General features: G+C 35.0%; 1 protein-coding gene across 3 annotated transcripts in view; it reads left to right on the forward strand.

The window, feature by feature from the left end:
* TBC1D22A (TBC1 domain family member 22A) overlaps positions 1-24689 on the forward strand; it is a 174696-nt gene extending 150007 nt beyond the window's left edge. For 2 of the 3 annotated variants that reach the window (XM_035549298.2, XM_050708281.1), the window contains exon 13: positions 21429-24689. In XM_035549298.2, the coding sequence (XP_035405191.1) occupies positions 21429-21557 (129 nt within the window). In that variant the 3' untranslated portion in view covers positions 21558-24689. Of the gene's footprint in view, positions 1-2256; positions 2424-21428 lie in introns of those variants that run through there. The other variant, XM_035549299.2, reaches the window with a different exon arrangement.
* Positions 24690-24992: the final 303 nt, after the last annotated feature.

The raw sequence follows: 24992 nt of genomic DNA on the forward strand, positions 1-24992 counted from the left end.
ATGCTGTCTGCTCCTATTTCAGCCTTGCTGAGCGTGTTACCGTTTCCCTCGTGGGAGCATGATCACTTACCAATACGTGATATAGCCTAGGTCATGGATGTGAAACTGTAATGAAAGAATCTGACATTTTATTACCTTTTTTTCTTTACTTTTCAAAAAGAAATCCACTCCAGCTAAAATTGTTTTATACTTTTTTAAAGCTATTTGGATAGTCCAATATATTTATTCTTGCTTCTGTCAGGATTTCAAATACTAAATTGCTTTTTGTTAATGTATCTATCTGTTGTAGCTTATCAGAACTCTTAGTTAGTGTTGAGTTCACTCTCTTAAAGGGTAAGCATTGTTGTACACTTGAGAATGCTATCCAAAGGCTTTTCCTAATTTTCAGAAAGACTGTAAGTAGAAGCTCTAAAGTGTCAGGGGATAATACTGTAAAGAGTCTGTGGTTTTCTTATGACTCCATCTAACAATAATAAAAAAATATATTAATATTGTCTGCAGAATATAGCTTTATCTTTATTTTCTTTCATGGATTTTAACAGCAAGCATGTAACATGCAAGTTTGCCCTATTTCTGGCAGTTTTTATTTTTCTGTCTCAGAAGACTACATGGGAAGAAAATAATATGGCTATGTTCCTGAAGATAATAAAGATACCGTATTAATTATAAGTATTTAATACTTTTACTTTCTATCAGCAAGTATTTTTAAATTATTATTACTTATCTAGTTACTTATCCAATTTTCTTTCTGTCAGTTAAGAAGTACATCTGAAACTTTTTTCCCCACCATCATTCCTGTCCTAGAGCTTCATTTCTCTTTAATCCTGAAAAGTGAATCTACTTTAGATAAGACAAGGCAATGAAACTGGATTTTATTCCTTGATGATATTATGTATTTGATTGATAGATGTAAATGTGCAAGATAATGATTTCTTACTGTGGTCTATATTTTTTGGACTTTTAAATAGTATTTAACAGTAAAAATGAAACTAACTGGAGGACTAAAAAATTTTTTTTAGTTAATCCTGTTCAAGGGAAGGCTTGCCTAGTGAGCTTCTGTGGGAGTCAGTAATTGGCATAATGCTATTCAGCATTTCCACTGATGTTTGAAAGTATCTATAAAAGAACTGACAATAAAAATCTGTGGATGACATTCTCTGACCAAGACGGGAGGACAGAATAGTTAGATAAATGAAACTTGAATCATTTGTCCAATCAACCTCTTTAGGCAAGCTGTATTTTGATATAGTTAAATGAAGAATTTTGCAAATATAGAATAAACAGAATAGGTCATGTCTCTGGAGTGAGGGACTGTATCCTTTCTTGCATAGCTTCTGAATAGATCCATTGCTGACAGCTGTCAGAATTTGAGCTCCCAGAATGATGCTGTGGCACATGGGTGTAATATTATCCTTAAATTAATGAACATAAAGCTTGTTTTCTTTATGTTAATATTGCATCTGGTGTTGGAACACAAAGACTTAGAGAGGCCTCAGAATGATGACTGAATGGCTTGAAATTTTTAATTTGTTGAAAAAAAACACAATAGGTTAATTGATAAATGTATTAGAAATTTAATAGAAAAACTATCCTAACACACAAACAAAATAAGTCATGAATTTCTGTATCTTTTAGGGATGTCAAATCACTGTTTTTTCCTGAAAGAAAACAGGTTTAGGTTTAGTTCCTATTATCTACACAAGAGGTCAGACCAAGATAAGTAATGATCTTTTCTGGCTTTAACATCTCTGACTCTAGTAGCCAGCTCAAAATTTCTGGTTTGTATCTGACAAATAGCGTTCCCACTAATATATATGATTGCTATCATGTATAGATGTAGACAACGTCTGGAATACTTAAAATTGTTGAAACAATTAGGCAATGAATTGGCCTTAGAGTACAATTTTGAAGTGACAGCCATCGTTTTGAGAACATACATAATATTTTTGTCTTCACACACCTGTTAAATATTTTGATAGAGATCACACAATTTTTAGTTATCTTTACTAAATGTACTCTGTTGGAACCACATTGCCAGTGCAAAATACATCTAAAACTCTGAATATGTATAAAGCCTAATTGGCAGAGAAAAAGCACTGTTTGGGTTAAAAAGGCACCAGTAGTTGCTGAGTAGTCACTGCATTTAACGTAACTGAACTCTAGAAGCAAGTGTATTTTGTTTTGCCAGTAACTTGTGTATCTCCTTATCTTGGAAGCCTATATTAGAGGAAATATCTATTTATGTTTTCTGCTCAGAGTTTTACAGCTCTAAGGATCCTGAGACCAAACCCCATGCAGGTCTGACAATGCCTTTTGCAGGCTGGTAGGATCATCTGGCAATATTTGGGTCCCCTCTGATCTGAGTATGTTTTCAAGAGCTCTGTTTGGTCTGGCTGCTGCTAAAAAGAAAGACAGAATCTGATACCAGGTGCGTATAATCCAGAGAGATTTCTTGTAAGCCTTGCTTTATGGCTTGTGTTTTACAGAGATTCTGTTGCTATCAACGTTTTAAATCAAATCTTCCACGCAATGAAAATCTGATTTTATTGGCCTGTAAGTTTCGAGAAAAAGCACTTTCCGATTAATGTAAGGTATTTTTCTCTCATCAACCAATGTTTTTATTTATTTTCAGTAAATGACCACAAAGGAATCTCTGTGTTTTCTCCATTTCAATATAAAAAGCATTTTCATGAACAAAGAAAAACTGTTCTTCCTGAGCAATTTAGGTGACCTGCTAAACTAAATGCACTGGCAGGACTTCCATTTAGTTAGTAATTCACAGCTGTCACTGGAGACATCTCTCTGCAAAGAAAACTATTTTCTTTCTATGTTTTATTTCTTCAGCAGAAACTGCTGCATAACAATGTCAATTATCGGCCTTATCAGCATGTAACCCTGAAGAAGACTAAAATCACAGGAGCCTGTACACTTGACTACCAAACTCAATCAAAACTACTGATAAGAGAACAAAGAGAAACTAAAAGCTTTTGGAGTATGAGCTGAATAATAGGATGAAGTGACATATGACTTTCTTTGAGACAAGCAGATGGAGGAGGATTAATTTTATTTCTTTCACTCCTCTGTTTTCTTCTATGGTTTCCTAAATGGTGGTGCATGTAGATTTTGCTATCTTACAACAACATTGCCTTATTGCAGCAGCAAGACAGTAAAAATAACAAGAATTAAAATGCCTGTTGTTTTGTCATCTACTTGTAAACAAATTGGATTTAAAATTCTTCCAGAAGTGCCATTATAGCACATTTACTATTGTCATCATAGCCTCCTAGTTAGCTCTTTTAGCTGCCACAAAAAGGAAGATCTTTACACATTTGCTTTATATAGTATGTGGTTTTTTTTGTTTGTTTGTTTGTTTTCATTAGAAATCACTTTGCAAGTCAGGAGGAGCTCTATTTTACCCCATCCTAATTTATTTTTTGTACAGTAGCATTTGCTTGCTGTTAGCTGAGTGAATTGCAGCGTTTGTCTTCTACCCTTGGATAGCTATTCACCAAAGCTTTGTGTTAATTTTTTTCATCACAGTTCATACACACGTTTAATTTCTGGTGTTGATCTTCACAGGACAACATATTAAACAGGGACATCTGAAATCCTTAATAGCTGTTCTCTCCCACATCCTTTATGAAAGATTGCCACCCCTGACAAAAAATGACAGAACATGGCACGTAGCTGCCTCTGAATTGCCAGCTCACAGGCAAACCTATTAAAGTAAACTGAAATTGGCGCCGGTGATATACCTCTGAAAGTTATATTTCATGTAGCTGATGTCTTTATTCTGCTGCCTGAGAAAAGGCCACATCTTCCAAGCTGTGTTATAGTTTCCTCTCTTGGAGATTATTGTGATAAATACAGGAATTCATCCTCTCGTCTGCCTGCTGAGGAACAGATGAGTAAACCAGCCCATCACTTACAGTATATCACATAATACAACACTGAAGTATTTTTCTATTAGAAATGTTATTGCTGCTTTGGTCAAACCCTTAATGACCTTTTGGTTTTGTTCATTTATTCAAACAAAATGATGTTTTATGCACAAGGTATGGTTTTGTAAAAGATTTAATTCTGTCAAAAGCCCAGTTCTCCAAAGGAAATCAATTTGAATATAATATTTTCCTTAAAACCATTTTTTTTGTGTGTAGTTTTGAATCTTTAGGTATTCAGACATATTTTTCAAGGCTTTTCTCTAAATAAGTAAGGCCATATGCCTTTTCCTAATGTAATTTCAATTTTTACCAAACCATGTGGGCTTGACAAACTAGAGAAATAGTAAAAACTATTATTAAAAATCAGTTTATATAATACTAGTGCCTGTCACATGCTAAAATGCACGTTATGAAAACTGTATTCCTCTTTCCATATTGATTTTCCATGTTTTTACTAAGATTTGTCTTTACATGGTGGAAAATTTGGGATTTTGACTTGTTTGATTTTTGATGAAAGGTCTAAAGCTGCTTTGCAATTGCCAGAGTGCCTCCTCTGCAAAACTGTTCTGTTGGTTATCGATACCGTGATAAGGGGCCACTGCTTTAAAGGTACAGGTTTTTGTAAAGTTTTAGAGGGTAAACTTCATTATTTCCTTCCATGTGTGGGCTAAAGTTACCAAAAAATAATTAAAAAAAAAAAAAAAGGCTAAGCGCTTTTAAGACTTTAATTTTGGAAATCTTAAAAGTCAGCAGTAGGAAAATATTAACTTGGCCTGTTGTCACATGCAGTACTGAAAAAATATTCAGTTATTTTCTCATGTTTGTGTCTGGAGGCTGTTCCTTTGTAGATAAGCAAAGAATATATTCTGCATTCAACTGTTGGTTTGCAAACGTCTATGTTCCATGAAAGTTGAGACGTTCGTTATCTTATATTGAAATTTGATCTCAAATTCTGGTTGGCTAAAGCTGAAATTCAAGTTTTTTTTTTGTTTTGTTTTGTTTTTTAATGAGCATAGTGATATGTAAGAAAGTCTTGTAAAAATTATAAAAATAAAATGTGTTAATATTTTAACTGTCTTAAATTCCAGGGCTCTAGGATATTTGTAGTTACCTTAGGGCTTTGATGAACTCCATTTAGAACTATTATTTTTCCAGGATCCCCATAATTAGTCTTTGTCTATATGCTTTTTAAAAATTGCTACTCTCTGGGACTGGCATGAGAACTATGTGTTTGGTGTTTATGTAATCTCTTCAGAATTACGTTTAATCACAACAACAGTAGACTGGGAAATGAAGAACTTGCTGTGGCAGAGAGTATTAAAAGAATATTTGTTAAGCTTGTAAAACAAAGCCTGAGAGGCGGTATGATTACTCTTTTAGAGTGCATATGGGCTGCTTTATAATGGGGCATAAAGATTTAAGTTATAATGTAATTTTGTTGACAGATCAAAAGGACATAAATTGTTCCGCTTTGATTTATGAACCATTAGACAAAGTGAGGTTTGGGAGTACCTTCTACATAAAATAACAGGAGGTAAAGAGCTTGATAAATGTATGTGAGGTATTGTATGATATAGTAAGATTAATCTTGGTTTGGGTTTGCTGTTGTCCCTACTGAGAGGTTGAAAGATGTCTTAAGCATAGATCTTAATCATATTTCTTGCATAGTATTTGTACTGCCTTAGCATTTTTTTATTATCTAGCTTATAGTATAGAATTGAATTATGTGTTAATTGAATTAATGTTTCAGTCTGGTTGACTGTTGAAGCTCTTCTGGAACTTCTCTCTCCCTCATGCATCATTTCTTCTAAGACTTACAAATGAAATGCATTTTGATGTATTTTTATCATAAAGCATCAAGAAGTGGACAGGAGGTTGGTGCTTTTGTTGGTGTTCTTGTATGTTGAGAAAACCTGTGCAGCTTGGATGATCCAGTATCTTGTGCTCTTGTGCCTTTATGTTTTGCTCACCAACAAAGCGTAAATTATTTCTTGATGTGAACGGTGTTCTCCTCCTCAGAGCTAAAGGGACTTTTGGGTTAGTTCGTACGGTTTTGTGAGGTTTCCCAGGTTCATTCGGATATTCTGTTATGAGATTCCCTGCCCATACAGAGACATAGGAATTTTTGACAGGTTCTTTTTCTGTCTTTTCCCGTAACTCTACACGTGAAAGTGGTTTGCTTCTCCTCTTCCACCACCAAGTTGTTGGTTCTCTCTATTAATGTCCTTAAGTCTGATGCAGGTGCACAAATGCTTCATTGGTTTTGACATGGCAAGTATGGGATGGTTATTTATTATTCATAACAAAACACCTATGTATGGTTTCCTGTGATGTGGGTGACAACCCACATAATGAAATTGGCCTATTTCAGTCCTATGTTCCTAGGATACTAACAACATTCCGCTTCAATTATCTTTAGAGATTTTTGTAGTTCTAAAAATATACTAGTTTAAGTTGACACTCTCAAACGTGGCACGTATATTGGATGTAAAATTGTATACCTAAGACAGCACTGCTTAAGCTATACAGAGAGGTAATTTGCATCAACAATCCTTAATAAATGTTTTTTTTTTTTTTTTCTTAAAATAAGACGAAATTCTGCTCAGGACTATTTACGGTATGAAATACCTTTTTGCCAAAGCAGACTAATCGCTTTAAGCCTGACATATATAATATTTTGATACACTCCTATCCCTGTGGTTCATTATGTTCAGTTGGTACTTTATCATTTTCTTTCTGTGATTTGCTGTGCTTTCAGCTATTTATACTCTAGTGTTAAGATTTCGAAGTCATTGTAAAGAGGAGTTTGGATCTAGGCAAACCGATCCACTTAAAATGCATTGCCAAGTTACGGTCAAGAAAACCAAATAAAGAAAAGTGGCTAACATATGGACTTTATGGAGAGGCAGAATTGTATAATTTCAGTTGGAATCTGCTGTACAAATATTTTGATCTTGCTTGAGTACAGAAAAAAATGATGCAGTAACTGACTCATGGCAGAAATGAAATGAATTTCACTTCAGAAATGAAATTCTGCTATAGTTGTTACAGTCTTGATAGGTACCGTAGATACTATGTTTGGGTGGTTTTTGTTTGGATTGTTTTTATAGACTTTTCATACTCTGAATATTTGCATCTCTTTTCTTTGATTTGCTGCTTTTTGCAGAGCTACTGACATCTGACAAGTGATACACTTGGACTCTTTTCTCCACTTTTGCTATAATTTATATTTTAAGACATAAAAGGTACACATACCTCCACATTCAAGCAATATTTCACAAAATGATATGGTAAAAATTATAATCAGAGTTGTTCTGGACGGGTCTTCTTTGTGCTGTAGCAATTAGGGTACCAAGAAATTTCCCTGGACATTTCCTGGGATCCTCAATTTTCATGTGAGATTTCTGAAATGAAAGTTTGGTCATCTCCAGTTTAAAAGTAAGGAAGAACCTGCTAGTCTTTCTGTTTGACTGACTGAAGTTTGAATTTAGATCAGTGTTTGAGTCAGATGACTTCCTCTTCTTCTTTGAGTATGGAATATTAAATTTTATATCAATACCTTAATTTCTCCTGTTTCATTTGAATATAATTTAGAAACATTTGAGACAGTTTGGAATAAAAAGATATTATGAAAATGTTTATGGAAAGGAACATCTTTAAGTTCTTTGACAATGCTTGCTTTGTTTTTAAGTCTTTGTCCTTAACATTGTCTTATAAACTTGTAGATAGTAGCTTGTAGATACTCAGTTTCTTTAAGAAAATAATCTAGCATGCAAATTTGTTTCCTGTTGTAGGATTTAAGGATGGGGTTTACTTGTGGTTTTGTCCTTAGTTTTCATTTGAAAACAAGGACGTAATTCTGCCTACAATACCAGATAATGGATTGTCCTTTAATGCACTTTTTAACCTTATTAATGTATTTTCATATCTATCTTGTTAACCGTAAACCCTTGTAAATGCAGATGTAAGTCTTCTCTTCAGCTATGTGAACTCAGCTTCTGTGACAGTTCTTTGAAACCACATATTTTATCATTAGCAATTAAGAATGCTAATAACTTGCGTAACAGAACCTTACCGGATGAAACGGGACTAATTGCTGTTTTAATGTTTTAATATGCTGAATCCAAGAATCTGCTTCAGTAGTTGCAAAAAGAAAAAACATGAAAGGGAAATGATAAGACCATCAACTTGTCATAAGCTTTCATTTTCAGGCCGCTAAAGTGTGTTTCTGAAATTTTGGTATGAAATTAATTACAAGAATACCGCACCTCTGTCTGTTTTCAGAAGATTAACAGGAGGTTGTTAAGTTGAAGCATTGCCACCTATTTTTCACCTGTGTGAGAGTTGTCAGCTGTACCTATTTACGCGTTGCAGAATATGACAGCTGAGCATCATCTGGCTATAGTTAGTTCTCCAATTTTAGGAAGGATTTCTTCTAGAGCTTAGGGAGATTTTCAGACTAATTACTGTCAAGGAAGACAGTTGTATAAGACTGAATTTGCTGATGCTTTTCAGCAGTAAGTTGGGGGTATTTGTAGCTGTGTATCTCAGATCACTAGTAATTTTAAAGGTGCATAACAATTTAAATTGTATAATTTCTAGTTCAAGAAAGTGCAGAAGGACTAAATCATATACATGAAGAATAAATATGCAGTTTCTGAGAACACTTTTTTCTGAACACTTGAGTTGCTGGATGTAAGCTGATGGCAGGAGAAAAAAAGACTTTTACCTTATTTAGTCATCGTTTTTTTTTAAGTGTCCATTTCAAGATCCAACAAGTCTAGTGTATATCCAATCAAAGTTTTGGATAACCTTTTTATCTATAGCTCATTTCATTCTGTTCTGATTTCTGTAACCTTTAGTCTGTTGGCTAAGATGTTGTGGTGTTCTTCAAAAAGAAGACTTTATAACCCTTTCAAAAAAAAAAATCTAGATGCATAATTTAGGTAATGAGCAATAAACAAATGTACAATTAAAAAACAATTTAGAATTTAATTTACTAAATTGAATTTTTGCTGTTTCAGGAAATACTGAATTCCTTTTTTTTTTTTTTTTTTTTTTTTTCCTAAACTGCCACAGGACAGGATGTGAACTTTTACACTCACGATGGGAGTTCTTAAGTGACACTGATTTATGACGTGCTGTGAATGTATATCTCCTGAACCCTTCAGACCGGGTCCAGGGCAAGCTTAAATGCTCCTACCACATAAGCTAGTGTTTCCCCATCTTCTTACCAAAGTTTAAGTTCACCCGTAATGTTTGAAATTGTGAGAACTAGGAGGACATCATTCCAGTGATCAAACTCAACTGTTCTGTGCTATCTCAGCTATTGCTTTCCGCACTTAGGAAGCAAGACAAGTGATCATCTGTTCTGCAGAAGAACTTGGGTCCACTTAGGCCTCTTAACCTGTATCTGCAGCAAGGGTTTCTTAAACTGCAATAAATTATCTATTCCTACTGTCTTTTTAATACTGGATTTTGAAATCTTGGCTTTCTCAGTTCCAGCTGTGCCCTATATGAATGAAATGGATTCCCTGACTCTGAGACATAGGTAATTAATAAGAAGCGCAGCACTCCAGAAATATAGTTCATTATTTGCAACTCCATGTAGCAGGTTAGGACAGCTGGAGAAACAAGAAGTGGCAGCAGCATAGGGAATATGCTGAGTGCAGTGAAAGAGGAAGAACAGTCCTCGAGAAAGAAAAGAGCTCATCTCAGAGCTAGAGCCCTACTTATTTGCTGCATTACATATCAACGGCAAGGGACAGGGAGAAGGGAAAGGCAGCTCTAATTCAGCTGCAGAAGGTCGGCAAGGCTCTGTGGTGTGCTTTCATGTCACTAGTCCGTGCGCCTGTTCCTGATCTGGCTGGAGGACGAGGACTTGGACATAGCCTGGCAGAGTCCCACAGCAGTGGGCGTGCTTCATCATGAGTTTCTGGGAAGGGGCTGAGAGGCTAGAAAAGCTCATTACCAGCCTGGTGACTGCAGCAGTTGCAGGGGTGCAGCCAGGCAGTAGCCCTGGCACTTGTCTTTCTCCTTCACTGTGTGACACGGGAGGGATCGAGTCCATGGGTAGGATGCCTGCTGGGTACTGGTCATCCATGTCATCTCTTCCCTTTGTATGTGACAATCACAAATTTGAGCAAATGAATATGCATTTTTAAGGAAAATAAGAATTAAATCATTTTTATATTATATATTTATTTTGTGTGTATAGTGTTTACATCTGTTTGGAAAAAAAATTTTGAAGGATTGTCCAGTTCTGGGGGTCTCTGGCACCATATCATACAATTCTCCATAAAATCATAACAATGTTTAGAATTTTTTTGAATATATGCATATATCTATATTGATTTTTTATATAATTCAACAGGTAAATGAGCAATTTTTCTGGCAATAATTAGTTTCTTCCTTAGCTTTATTCAGTATTTCCTCTAAATAACTTTTAGTAGTGTTGCACATCATTAGTTCTTTAAACGTAAATGCTGTGTTCTAAAATTTCAAGCTCAACTTCTGAAAAGGCAAATAACTCTCATAAAAAGCAGTTTAATCAAATGGCCAGCATAAATTTTGCAGTGTTCTATACGTGTGTACTGTGTAACAGATACAGCACTCGTTCAAAGTACAGCTGTTAGCAATTCCTTATTAAATAATGAAAGACTTTATATAAGTAAATTTACCTTCCATTTAGTTATATGCAGTCCTAAACTCTAATATTGGAAAGTTCATGATTATAAAATATAGTAAGATTGCAGATTCTGCCTATCAGTACAAAATAGAGCTGTTGTAGACCAGAAGTATTCAGATCATAATTACATTGCAGTTAGCAGCAGGAAGCATTAGCAACTCTAGTAGAAAAATACTATACTTGAGGACTGCCTTTATTTGTTAAATTAATAGACCAGTTCTCAGTTTTGACATTAAAAACTAACTCCATTAATTTCCTCAGTGTGTTGGAGTTTGAATTTAACTTTAGTTATTGCCATTTTTATATTAGCTAGAAATAAATTCAGTTACTGTTTTTTTAATGTTCTAAGTTTCTTCCTCCTGTTGGAAAAAAAAAAAAAACACAAAAAACTACAAAGTTGAACTTCGTCAATAATTCACACAGATAAAAAAATCTGAACTGAGTTATCAAAGTAAATAAATCGCTTTGATTATTATAAAAGAGATCTTTGTGCTCTGCTTATTAGAATAACATTCTTCTGTTTGAGTAACAGCCAATGTGTTACTTGTTCTATAATTGTTCTTGATGTTCCTTCCTTCAGGAACCACATAGTGAGTCTGGGTGGGTGTGACAATACAAGGCTATAGTTATAGCCGTGACAAAATAACTAGTACTATTGCTAAACCTAATGCAAAAAAAAAAAAGAAAAAAGGAAAAAAAATAAAAGTACTGATGAAAAAAGGAAAAAAAATAAAAGTACTGATGAAAATACAGTGGACCTTGAATTATAAGGAGATTTGCTAATGAACCAGATTTCAAAATGCTAATAATTTGCTTTCTTTTGCTTCTGGATTTTGTTTTTTAGATTGCTTTAATGGGCTGAGGTTTACAATCTCTGTGAGAAGAAGGGCAGATGCTTTGTCTAAATTATTAAAGATGTGTTCTGAGAACTTTTTTTAGTGTTCAGTAATGACTTAGCTTACAAGGAATAGAGCTTGACCCTTGTTATTTCAATGGAAGTTGAGGAATGTATTGAAGAACGACGGATTTGGAAACCATCATCATCGAGACATCTATCTGTTAGTCTGGTATTGTCTCTTAGATACATGTATTGGATCTTGCATGATACAATTTTATTTTTTCCTCAAGAATAATTTTACCTCCAAAAACAGCCTTTGCTTAACAGGCAGTATTACTCCCAGCTCTTATTACCAGGTTATTTAAAACATACGCCATATTTCTACTTTTGTAATTTTGTACCACAATATTATGTACCACTGTCTTGTCTTGACTACATGCAGAATAGGATAGTTCCTGAATACATGTTAACTTACATAAGAAAAATGATATTTTTAAAGTGGATGTGCTTTAAAGGTACATTCTATACAGTGGCTCATAAGTGTTTAAACATGCTTTGTATATTGTAGCATAGTTTAGCATGCTATATAAAGTATTTTAGCATATTTTAACATATTTTTCAAAAAGGTGTAGATTATCATGTATATCCAAATGCAGGTAAATTAGTGGAAATATAATGAGTGAAATTGTATAAAACATTTCTTTGGTAACAAAAATATTGAATTTCAAATGTGCAGAATAATTATTTCAGAGTTGTGATTTAGATGTATATTAACATAAAACAGAAATCTTACCAAGGGTTTTAAAATGCTGTGCTTTAGGCTTCTATTTTCTGCTGTAGTTATTTGTCTACTAAGAAATCAGTTGGGGACATCGATTTTTAATTTATCTATAGTATGACCTGGCAACACTGCTACACCAGTCCACTATATCCTATCATTCCAGATTAAAACAATAGCAGTTTCTTCAATGTTAGGCATTTCTTGTGCCTGGTTACCAAACATAGTATTATTCAGTACAATCTTGATATGAATAGAATATGTGTCATCAGGTCATTGTGAAATGTATGTTGAAATCATTTTGTTAGACAATTCTGTAGTATAGTGGCATGTGCACAGAAAAGCATTCCTTTGCTTCACTTGCTGGAGTATTCAGGGATGCTCTGCAGCACAGCTGTAAATTTGACCTGGGAAGACCAACATGCTATGCACCTCTCTGGTATACGGTGGTTTACAGGATTTTATAGTATGTTTTTTTGCCCCTGCTAGAAGCTTAGACTCCTAAGTGCTTCATGTAAGTGCAAATAGTTCAGGGAGGCTGCTTGTAGTAGAGAGAGAATCTGTTAACTGTACCCAGTTTTGCCAAGATATTCCAGGTGCCGGGCTCCTTGCTGAGGCATGGCATAAGGAATGGTTGCCAGCACTGCATTTTGCAAAATCTTGAGTTAGGAGAGGGGAGGAAAAGAGAAGAGAACTGTCTAAGGGAAGGGACTCGTACATGATGGAAGTGAGGCCTGAGGCACAGTGATAAGCAAAAGAAATCAGACTGAAAGCTACCATTCTTAGGCCCGGAATGGCAGATGTCTCCTCCCCTCCCACCCTTACAAGACCGGACCCGGATGCCCATCTCCTTGTAGTGGGGCCTGGTCTCTGGCAGCTTGCCACAGGCAAGCTCTCACTTGCCACTGGGCCGAATGTTATAAATGGGCAAGGTTTGTCTGGAAGTCAGGAGGCGGGTGCACAGAGGAACCGCAAGAACCTGGTGGCTGAGGGAGGCGATTTTTTCTTCAAAGCTTCAAGGAAAAATGGTGTGTGTGGCAGTAACAGAAATGTCAGCTCCTAGTAGGGACCCATCAGTGAGTTCAGCACACTGAAGCAGAAGTAAAAGTAGATTAGGGCTGCGGTTGTCATGGCTGTCTCCATTCCCTCTTCTCATGGAATGTACTAGCTGCTATTGCCTTCACTGAGCTAGGATCTCTGCAGCCAGCCTTGGACAACCAAGGTGTTGTTTACTTCACACGGTAAGCCTTGTGCTTTGAAGATGAGGATTAGATAGTAAGAGGGGATTTAGAAATTGAAAAAACAAACAATAAAACACAAAACCACAGCTCTGAGGCAAAGAAGGACTTATAACTCTTGAGGGAAATAGACTAAAGCAGAGATGGACACTGTGGACTCTTGTGTAAATGAATTGCATCTTCCAAATCCAGGGAATAGCCTTAAAGGACAATGAGACAGAGCATATTTTGTTATTGTGAAATTATTTGAAATATTTATACATTGTCTTAAGAGTTAATTTTTCCTTTCCTTGGAGAGAAAACAGCAAAGAAATCTTACTGATAATAGCAAAGAAGGTTGGTATGTGGGAGGTTACCACGCACTTTGGAGAATGGAACAAAAATTGTGCTACAAACAATTGATGTTCTAAAGACTGAAAAACACTAGGATGCATTCACAGACAGAAGGAAAGGAATAAAATACAATAAAATACATGGTGGCTGCACTCTATGCAATAAAATCCATATAAAGAAAAAAATAAGTTACCAGTTTCCTCTTTTTATGGTATTTCCACTGATTACATTGAGCACAATTTCTCTGCCTGTTTCTTTCCTAATTGTGTACTGTATTATATCCCGAGACTGAATATTCTTCTGTTTGTGAGTTAAGTGTACTTAGCAGTTCTTTTATCACCATTTTGGTTTGCTTTTCTAATTAAGCCTGTGTCCCTTAAAAAATAAAATACCAGAAAACTTCAGTGTTGAAGGGACTGTGGGAGGTCTGTCATGTCTTGGTCCTGCTGTGTCAAAACTGAGGCAAGAAAGGAGTCAGACTGCCACTTCATTCCCTGAAATGCTAAGGTTTTTAACACTTTGAAAATACTCTTCTTTTTTTCTAAATCTTAAACAAAGTTAAAAAATAAAATTAAATTGTAGGTTTGTTTGTTTGTTTGTTTGTTTAAATTTAACAGTTATACCCTAGATCAGGAGTTAGCTGCTGGTTATGCATACCTCCAATACCTGTGATCTTTCCCCGGTAAGGAAGAAACCCGCCACTGCCTGAATGGCAATGAGGAAGGGAGGTTGGAAGGGCCTTTCCCCAGTGTGTCATGAGCAGGGAAATGCAGCACGTCGATTGAGCTGGAGTTGTCCTGGCAGGCTAGTTCATACGGCTAGGCCTTAGTTCAAGAGATGAGTATGACTGTTCAGCGCAGTAAGAGTCCAATGAAACTGGAACGCTCTATTTGCCAAATGTAAAGGGTGTAATTTAGACTGTGCCTGTTGTAGATGCAGCCAAAATATAAACAAACATTGGACTGGGATTTTGGAAACCCCAGCTCTGCTGATGATCTGCTGGCTGCCCTTGGGCAAGATAGTTTATGCCATCCTTAGTTTTATCTGAGGGAACTGAAAAAAATTATGTATTTTGCAAGAATGCTTTACATTTCTAAAGCCCCTTGCAAAGACTAGGTGGCATTATTGTCACAAAAAATTGTGACATTGCTAAGAGGTATTGAAGCTGATATTTTCAAAGAACCGTTGTGGTTCTTTTTCATGAATGTTACATCTGATAAAGTGATGGAGATTGTGTTACCCATCAATAACTGCTGCTGCTGTTCTCCATCTGGGCCCTTTGCACATCTGACCCAAGTTGTTACAAGCTCCAGTTCATAATCAGCTATGCAGCTTATGGCTTTGGCTCTTGGGATTGCCAGTTTACCTGTGTCATTCATGGGAGATGGTCGTCCTGACAGCTGAGTGTCAGACTTCTGTCAGCATTACAAAGGTTGGGTTATTTTAAGAATAATGCCCTAAACGCTGCTGGAGAGTAAATACATGTAAGTCATGTAGTTGAAAGCCTTATGCAGTATTGGTTGTTCCGTGCGTGGTATGTCACTGGGCTGTTTACTAGCAGTGTAACCCACAGGATTATGACACAACTTGGGTAGTTAAAAATAAGTATTTAAGTACTTTAAAATCTTTTTAGCATTCAGTAGTATGAAAGGTATTAAAAGAATAGTTGGGAAAGGCTGGAGGTTGTAATTGTTTGAAAGCAAACTTCATTCTACACAGCGTATGTAACTAAATCCAACAATTTAGATTATCTTAAGTGCTTTGAAAAGGATGAAAACTATTGTTATTTAAAGGTATTAAAAGCCACAGTTAAGTGATTTGCTTTTAAAGTATTTCATTTTAAGCTGTGGAGTATTAAGCCCATCATTCTTCCGATAGATTCTTTTAGTGCACAGTGGTAGTTCATTGTGGTTTTGGTCCCTAGTGCTTGTAGTAAAGCATTGCCCCCTTAATAGCTAATTTTTGCTGCATAATGGGATGTAGAGGTAAGGATTAATGGAAACAAGTGTGTGGGGAGAAAAGTGGAATTGTTCTCATAAAAAAATAAAAACTGGCAGTGATGATCGTTCTGTTTGCACATATGCACTTATGAGATACTTTTTAATGAAAAAATGCAGCCAACCAGGTCTGTTCAGATTGTGATTTGCAACAGCTTAATTACATGTATAAGGAATATCAAGATACTTTTTCAGTCTTCGTATTTGGTGAATAATTTCAGTGAAATCAGGAAGTATTTGACAGGTTCCCTGGCCAAGGCACATTACAATATCATTTAAATGAAGCATAAAATAAATTATTTCAGGGATATATTACAAAAGCTGCTTTTTTGACTTAGTTTTCTAGTTCTGAAATATACCAAGCAGTTTGTCACCAGTGAGCTTTTATTTTAAATATTAAACCAAGTTCATGATTCATCATATTTCAGAGAGTGTCTCATATATTTTAATTTTGGTTGTGAATAGGAAAGCAAATTGAAGCAGTTAGCATGGATGCCCTATTTAAAGAAGAACTCTAGTCATTCCTACTTTATCTGTTGGAGTAAAACTAGGAATAATAATTAATGAGTGGATACTCTTGGGTCATTATTTACAGTCATCTTTGCTCTTTTGCAAGTGTAAATTTTTAAATTGAGCAGCTTTAGATTAACTTGTCATGATGTATTCTTGTAAATAAATATTGATTAGTCTATGTTTGTACAGTTCTTCGTATCCTAGGACATTTGGGTGGATTTTGTTTGGTTTCATTCATTTATTTATTTATTTGTTAATGCTACAGATTTGGACAGCGATAAATGTAGCATGACTTTTTTTTTAGCAATTACATTTTTTTTTCATGAAGTTTTTTTCCAGATTCTACTTTTCAACAAGTTGTAAAATTTATTTCAATCTCAGCTAGTTTTGCAGCTGTTTCAAATAATATTCACAGGGATATAAGCCTTATCTTCAGTAAATCACTCAAGTAGTGTTTCATGATGTTAACCAGTTAGTTTACTTGGATCTATAATGCGTATTCACTGGTCAGCGTCTCAGACTTTGAGTAGTTAAGGACTGATCCTTTTCCCTTGGTAACAATGGAAAAATGCCCACCCAAAGGGAAATGGACTTGGACAGTCAATGGATTACTCCGCCATTTCTTTATGTATTTGATTACGATGAAAATTACGAATGTTTGCAAGTGATTGTAGAAGTATTAAACTATTTCTTCACCAATAGTGCTACTTCATATTTGAGCTGCATGTTAAACTTCATGTAGTATGGATATTAAAGATGTATCAGCAAAGAGTTTAAAGTGAAGATTTCCAGTCTTAAGCACGGAACGCCTTATTTCTCCTGCTATTTTGCTGTGTGTCCTTGAAGAAAAATGATTCATTTTGTCTGGTTCTCTGTAGGTCAACAAACCTCCAAAACTGTGTTTATTTTTGAAAATGGGGTTTGTTCTGTTAGATAATGTTCCTTCAGTGCGGCAGGTAAATGTAACAAAATAAATATGGATGACTGTTACTGTATTTCCTTTGTCTTTTATATTTCCAAATAGTGGACAGTCAGATGTTTGCAAAAATGGCTGCTGTGTAGAAGGTTTTAAGAAATTAAATGATAGTTTTGTAATAATTTTCTGATATGCATATCCAGTATGATCACCTTATGTTCAAAACTGAATATATAAGCAGAATTCATTTATCTACAAGCTATATCAGTCTTCCACAAATCTGTAGCAACATTTTCCAGTTTGAAAAGCATGTACAATTGCCACAGAAACAAATGATCAAATGTGTTATCAAGGTAAAATTCTAATTTCAGTGCCGAAACAGTAGCTTTAGTTCATTAGCTGTTGAATAGTTTAATAGAACCTTCTATACAGGCAGGTGCTGTTTGCAACATCCGATTAGGTGAGGAGACATTTCTTCTCAGAAAGGCATTGGGAGGGGTTACCCAGGAAGGTGGTGGTGTCACCGTCCCTGGGGGTGTTCAAGGAAAGGTTGGACGTGGTGCTTAGGACATGGTTTAGTGGGTGACATCGATGGTAGGGGGGTGGTTGGAGCAGATATCTTGGAGGTATTTTCCAGCTTGAACGATTCTATGATTCTAAGTGCTCCTGGAAAGGTCCATTGGGTGAAGGATTGGTTAGGCCTAAATTTATTTGAACAGTAGCCCAAAGGAATATCAAAACACTACTCAAGCAGCATGAATCATTTCATAGTCATAGAATATCCTGAATTGGAAGGGACCCACAAGGATCGAGTCCAACTCCTGGGTCCCCAAAGGACCACCCCAAAATCAGACCATGTGTCTGAGAGCATTGTCCAAATGATTGTTGAACTTCGTCAGGCTCAGTGCTGTGACCGCTGCCCTGGGGAGCCTGTCCCAGTGCCCGACCACCCTCTGGGTCGTACTGCATTTGTACCAGCAGTATGACCAGGCAAAGTCTCGGCACTGCAAACATGAAAACAGCTAATTTCACAAATTCATGTAACTATCTACTGTGTCTTTGAGCTGGTTGAAAGTTACTTTGGTAAATTGAAAAAAAAAAAAGAAAACAAAAAACAACCTTTCATGGAGGTAGGCATTTGTCATCTCTATATGCAACCTTCCTACTCTTCACTGCCAAATTATTAATTACAGTTATCAGCATAACTGTCAGAAAAGTAGGCAGATTTTTTTTAAGTGTGCTTTTGGCAATTGTATAATACTTTATTTAAAAATAAGTGCTCTCTCAAGTGTAGTACAAACATTTCCATGCTAATTCTGTTGTATTGCTACTTACTATTTGTAATTAAATATACAGCACTGCTCAACTTCTTTTCTTTCTTGTTTTGTCTTACAAGAACCCATATAGCAAGACCATGCAATAGGTGAAGCTAAAATAATTGCCTTGCAAAAAAATAAAATATTTTGTGTTCATTTCTGTTCCTCGCTATTTCCTGAAATCTCTTGTTAAGGGCTCTGCAGCCACATTTCCTGAAAGCAGGCACATAGGAGGGAGAAGGGGGAGCAAGACAAGGAAAATAAGACCCTTATGAAAAGGATTTGACTGTGTGCTTATATGTGATATGGCAGGATTCTGATCTATCGCAGGATAAGGGTTGTGTTCTTAATTGCATTCCTGTTTACTCATTCCTCCTCTTTAAAATAAAACTTAACAAACGTATTTGTGCAAACATATACATAACTATATAAGCACATGCTCACAAATTGTCTGCATTTTTTTCTACAAAAATAGAGCACCTAGAAGATACAGGCAGGCTTAACAGCTGCCCTTACTGCTAAGATTGCTTTATAATTTCTATGAAAAAACTCCATGTGCAGTTTGTTGTGATGTAACTCATCCTAAAACTTCCCTTTTCCTGTTTTGTCCTTAAGCTTTAAGGAGTGTTTTAGTTAAAACAGTTGAAACATGAGTCAGAGGATCAGCAGGTGATCTTTTCTTTGTAAAGTTTGAAATCCGAACTTCATATTTGGCTTAGGGTGGCTTTCATGTGAGGTCTGAAGGCTGTGGACGTTTGGCCCACTATTTATTAAAAAAAAAAGAAGTAAAAAAAAAAAAAACACACAAAACTCCTGAGTTTAGTCAAACTATTAGCCTTATAAAATTGTCATTTGCATGAACTCAGGAGAAAATTTCTAGTAGTTGGTCTTCCACGGAGTCTACTTAAATTAGGCAAGTTTCAGCGTACCCGTGAGGACTCGAAGCTTTCTGCTGCTGCAGGCCCTCTTGCTGCTGTTGTCAGAACTGACCATGTAGACACTGTCCCAGTGAGTTCCTTATTTCCTGGGCTTGGGCAGCTTGTAAATAAATTTTGCCTAAACCTAATACAAGAGAGAGAAAATTACCTGGGGATAAGAAACCTGGAAAGACTGAGAAACCAGGGCTTAAAACTGCGATGGGAGTTGACTGCAACTCACTGAAAATGTATATTATATATTTTCATGTATAAATAGAAAAGCGGATTATCTTTCCACCAGTGCCAGAGGGTTCTCCACAGAATTTTAGGGAACATGAAAATACCTGAAGTGATTGGGAAGTTTTGTCAAAAGTCTCAGACCTAATGATCAATGATAATTTTGAGAATGCTTCCAATTGTGTAACTCCATGCTCTGGAAGCCAACAATACTTTGAGTAAGAAACAGGATAGATAGATATAATGTCCTTTTGACCATTCTGTAATGGGATAGGAAGAAAATATTTTTCAGATAACCCTTTAAAAGGATTCTCTGAAGCATAAACATTGGGATTTGATTCTGTGCATCAGTTTAGTGTAGAGCTACAATCTGGGAGTTTTGGTCAACAGGAGGTTCCACGTATTTTCTGATACCATGTTGCTACAATAACACAGATGCCCTAAAAAAGCAGGAATCCACATTTTAGGACCTTTACAAAATAAATTAAAATCAGCGTTTGAACTTGCTTCTATGTTTTGAGACTTGCTCTGTTATATCATCAATGTTGAATTAAATTAAATTGGTTTGGTTTAAACTAATAACTAACAGTTTCTTGCTTTACTATGTACACAGCATACATAGGAAGCAGCAGCATGAGAAAAAGCCAGATATTCTTCATGTTTGCATGTGAAAAGACTAATTAGGGAAGAGAACTGTAACACTTCTGTTTATGCAGTGGACTAACCTGGGTTACTAAATAAATACTAGATTTTGATATTGACATGCAGTGTAGTCAGCAACCTTGCTTTATCTGTAACTGTCTGCCTCTTCCCCACCTGATAAAGAGGTTATAGAAACACTTAAGGGATTAAACATTAAATGAATATTTTATAGCTTCTTAAAGAAGAAATGTGTAACTGTGCACCTAGTTCATACCTAGGATAGGGATGTTGAAATAATGTGGACTGCAGGTGTTACAAACTGTACGTTCAAGATCTTAAATGTGGAGGATACATGTGGAATTTTTAAAGAACTGTGCACAAAACAATATGTGAAACTTCAAGAGTTGGTTGCAACTGGCAACTGTCAAGTTGCTAACACAATACAGGCAGTATGATAAATCTAAAGGAAAGTAACTGGTCTTGTGTTAAACCGTTGGAATTTACAGAGTCCAATTCTGAAATTCAGAACTGAATTTCTAGTAGTTTCTAGTGTCTCTATACCCATGAGCTTTGTATCTCATATCAAGAAAATGGGTGTGATAGCACTGGTTTTTTTTTATTAGAAGTCTAATGTGATAGTTCTGCTTTGTGTGATTTTGTGATTTTTTTTCCCATTTTATGTGAGTTCTTGTTTGAACACAACAAGGGCTTTCCACCTAATACTGGGGGCACTGCTGGGGCAATCATACAAGGGCGAATGCAAGCAGATACTGTTTACCTACCTCTCATTGAGCTGTTAGTATGTACAAAGCAAGTGAGTTCACTCCCCTTTTTATTTATTTATTTATTTTTAATAAATACTAGAAAATAGCCATGACTCAGATATAACTAATAACTTTAACAAGTTATAGGAAAATCACTTAACCTAAGGGGATCTCAGGTTTGTATGGAATACTGATGTGCTGCTTGTGTGATTACTTATAAGTGATCATTCTATAATACATTGCTATTACACTGATATTTGAATATATATATATTAATATATATATTTTCTCTCTCTCTCTCTCCAACTAGGAGTTGCTGATATTTTTACAAAATTTGCCCACAGTACACTGGGGAAATGAAGAAATCAGTGTACTCCTAGCAGAAGCCTACAGACTCAAATTTGCATTTGCAGATGCCCCCAATCATTACAAGAAATGAATATAAAGAGCCAGAAATTATTAAGACCAATGTGTTCTGCAGTATTATGGCATCTGTTGTTTTGGTTGTGATTTCAGCTCATTGCCCTTTCGTTTGAATGAAGATGACCATTAAAATTCTGTTAGAACTTGCAAAATGAGAACAGAATACCAAAGAAATGGACAAAGCAGGATATTGAGTAATGAATGAATTTAAAAGTGAACTTTTTTTGCTCAGCATGAAAAAATCAATTCAGAAGTCTATCACATAATTGTCTTTTTTCCCCTTCTGCAATTATGAGTTGAGTAATTGTTGTATGTACCTGAGTTTTAAAACTTCCTTAAGGAATGATTTTGTGACTACTTCATTGACATGACTATCAGCCAGTTTGAATTACTTGCTTTGGATAAAAAAAGAACTCTTCACGGTCATAAAGACCATTTGAGATAGCAAGACCTGTGTTTTGAGGTCTGGTTATAACTCAGAAGATGCTGATGTTCTCACACCACCTTTTATTTTTTCCATGGAACGAGGTTAGAATACAATAATATAAGAAAATAAAAGTTTGCAGTGGAAATTGGTGGTATTTTCTAAACATTATTCAGTATTGTAGGTTGTTGTAGATGATTTTTAGCCCTACAAAGAACTGACTTAAAGCCTAAGACTCATCTGTAGCACTAAAATAAATCCCACTTTATGTATTTTGGAGTGTTTTTAAAATACTGAATGAAATGGAAGATGTGGTCTTGTTAAAATAATTAAAGCCTTTCTTTCAAGGCCTTTCAATTTTTCATCATGAAAGTTCACTTTTAAGAATCACATTAAGAAGCTTGGTTTACAAAGCAAGATATATTTTGTTTCTCAGTTGTTGCCTTATTCTCCATTTCTAGCATGTTAGAAAAGGAAAATTAATGTATCTGTCCAAAGCTTATTTGTTAAATAGTTTAAGACCTTTTTTCTTACTATTCAGAGGAAGGGAGAAGATAGTTCCCAGTAACAGTAACTATACACTCAGATACTTCTGCATCATTAGCAGAATAAAAATCCTCTCTGACTTTACAGAATGAAATCAATGTTTCTCATGTAAGTATGGGATTCTGAATAATTTCTTAAAACTTACATAATTTAAGTGCACTATTTATTTTCAAGATTTTTTTTTCAGATAAGAATTCTGATGTTGCTCTATTAGATGTAAATAAACCTATGTTAATTTGTGCCTGCCCCACGCATATGGGTTATTAAGGGTGAGAGCTGCAATAAGCAATATACTGGAAGCTCAGAATAGTCATTCACCAGTTCAGTTCTAGAGTCACATGATGTCACACAAAAAGTGTAGTGCACTTTTAATTTTGGAAAGTAAAAGATTTTCAAGAGGTTTTCTCTTGTGACTTGTTATTGGAAGATTGTTTTAAAGTTCTTAAAAATATGTAAATACATGTTTTGAAGAAAGCTTTCTAGACATATTAGTTTCGTTACTTGTTTTAGGGACCTTAGTTCTTGACACCAACTTTATAATAAGTAATTAGGTGTTTCAGGGTAAATAGAATAAAATACATTTTTACCAACATGTGTTCATGAGATCTGTATTTTGAAATTATATGAAATAATTGGTGGAAGAGAAAGAAACAAATTAATTCAGAAGCAGGAGGGTTTGCTGACTAGGATGCATTTCTATTCTACTGACATCAGCTGGGGTTCTCAGTTTTAATGTCTTCAAGTTCACGCCTCCTAGATTGCTGCATTTGTGCCTAGAGTGTATAGTGGATCTGTGTTTCATAAATATCTGTATATTATTTTCTATAAGTTCATGCTCTAATGTATCAAGATTTATCTTTATGTTTACAAAGAATGTCATATTGTGCCTAACAGAATATCTACAAATAACAGAATAAAAGAAACCTGAACTTTATGAACATTTGCTTTAGACTTAGTATTTACAGTAATTTGTTAATAGAAATGCATATTATTGTAACTAGAGAGAAGACACAGCATTAAATGTACAATGTTGTAATGGATTTCTATAATAATTATTATTTTTTAATTAAAATGTTATTTAGGTAGTTACATGTAACATGGAAAGTTGACCCAAAGTTGTCTGCTGTGTCAGATGCTTCTGCATAACATTTATGGGACTGGATATATAGAATTTCCTTCATCGGGTCCACATAAGTTGTCTGCCATGTCTTCCAAATTCAACAGGTACCTCTTATTTCCCTTGGAAGAAAGTATTACCATCAGAGGTCACATTTACTCTTGTGTCTGCGTCAGAAGTTGAATATTGTACTTGAGCACATTGCTTTTTAAGGATAGTGGGAAGTTTCCTAATATAATAACAATGCTTATTTATATAGAAACAGAATTTTCTGGAAAAACAAGATATAGATATATAAATAAAATTTATATATCTATACAGATAGGAATAGTTTTCAGTAAATAGAAGGCCAACATTTATGTAAAATTTCAAAATTTTCAATACTTTAAAATTTACATAAAATATTTCATTTTAATAAAACCAAACCAAACCAAAAACAAACAACAACCTTACATTTAACGATTGTGCATCTCAGGTAAAATGTCATTCCAAACATAATATTACATAGAAAAGGAAATAACTTCCTGATTATTACATCCCATGTACTTATTTTTTTCAAAATTCAAAAGATTCTGAATATGATGAAATTCCTTTGTAATATGTATATTCTTATGAAAGAGGCATCTTGACACATCATTAGTGAAACCAGGCAGTAATTTCCTAAAGCTGATGTGAAATACTAAAATTGTAGTGTCTAAAATGTGTGCTAAAGAATTTCTGTAATAAGAATTTAAGCAGGAATGTACAATATAAACAGATTCAGTATTTGAAATGTAAATAGTAAACAAATTACTCAAATATGTAAATACAATACATGCGATAGGATAGAAATGTTACTTTGAAATCCTATGTAACTATTATGATATAAGAAATTTGTTGCTTTTTTTTTTTTTGGCTCAGTTCCATATGGAAAGGCCCATTAATTTGTTTTTAACTTCAGAACTATAGAATAAAACAATCTGAAGTTCTGTTATATGCTTCTGACAATTATTAACACTGAGGCACTGGTTAAAACTGTAAAACTGATGAAAGATGAGGAAATAAATGCATATTTATGAAGTGCTATATAGAGTGGAAAGCTTTTTTTATTGTTTTCATCAAGTACATTGCATAATACATCAAAGTGTGTTTTTGGTCTGTTCGCTTTTTTTTTTTTATGGTCCCATAACCTTATATCACAAGAGCAAGTGCAGTTGGAAAAGCTCTGTTCCTGGGTATGTTTCTACAACTATCTGCCCTTGTGTCTTACAGATTTTGGAAGTTAATGAGGCAGACAACTTCCAGAGGTCTGTCTCTGCATATACCATATAATACAAGGTACTGAGCATTTTCTGCAAAAGGTGAATGAAGATAAATTTGATGGA

Source organism: Cygnus atratus, chromosome 1, assembly GCF_013377495.2.
Source record: "Cygnus atratus isolate AKBS03 ecotype Queensland, Australia chromosome 1, CAtr_DNAZoo_HiC_assembly, whole genome shotgun sequence".
Classification (NCBI taxonomy): Eukaryota; Metazoa; Chordata; class Aves; order Anseriformes; family Anatidae; genus Cygnus; species Cygnus atratus.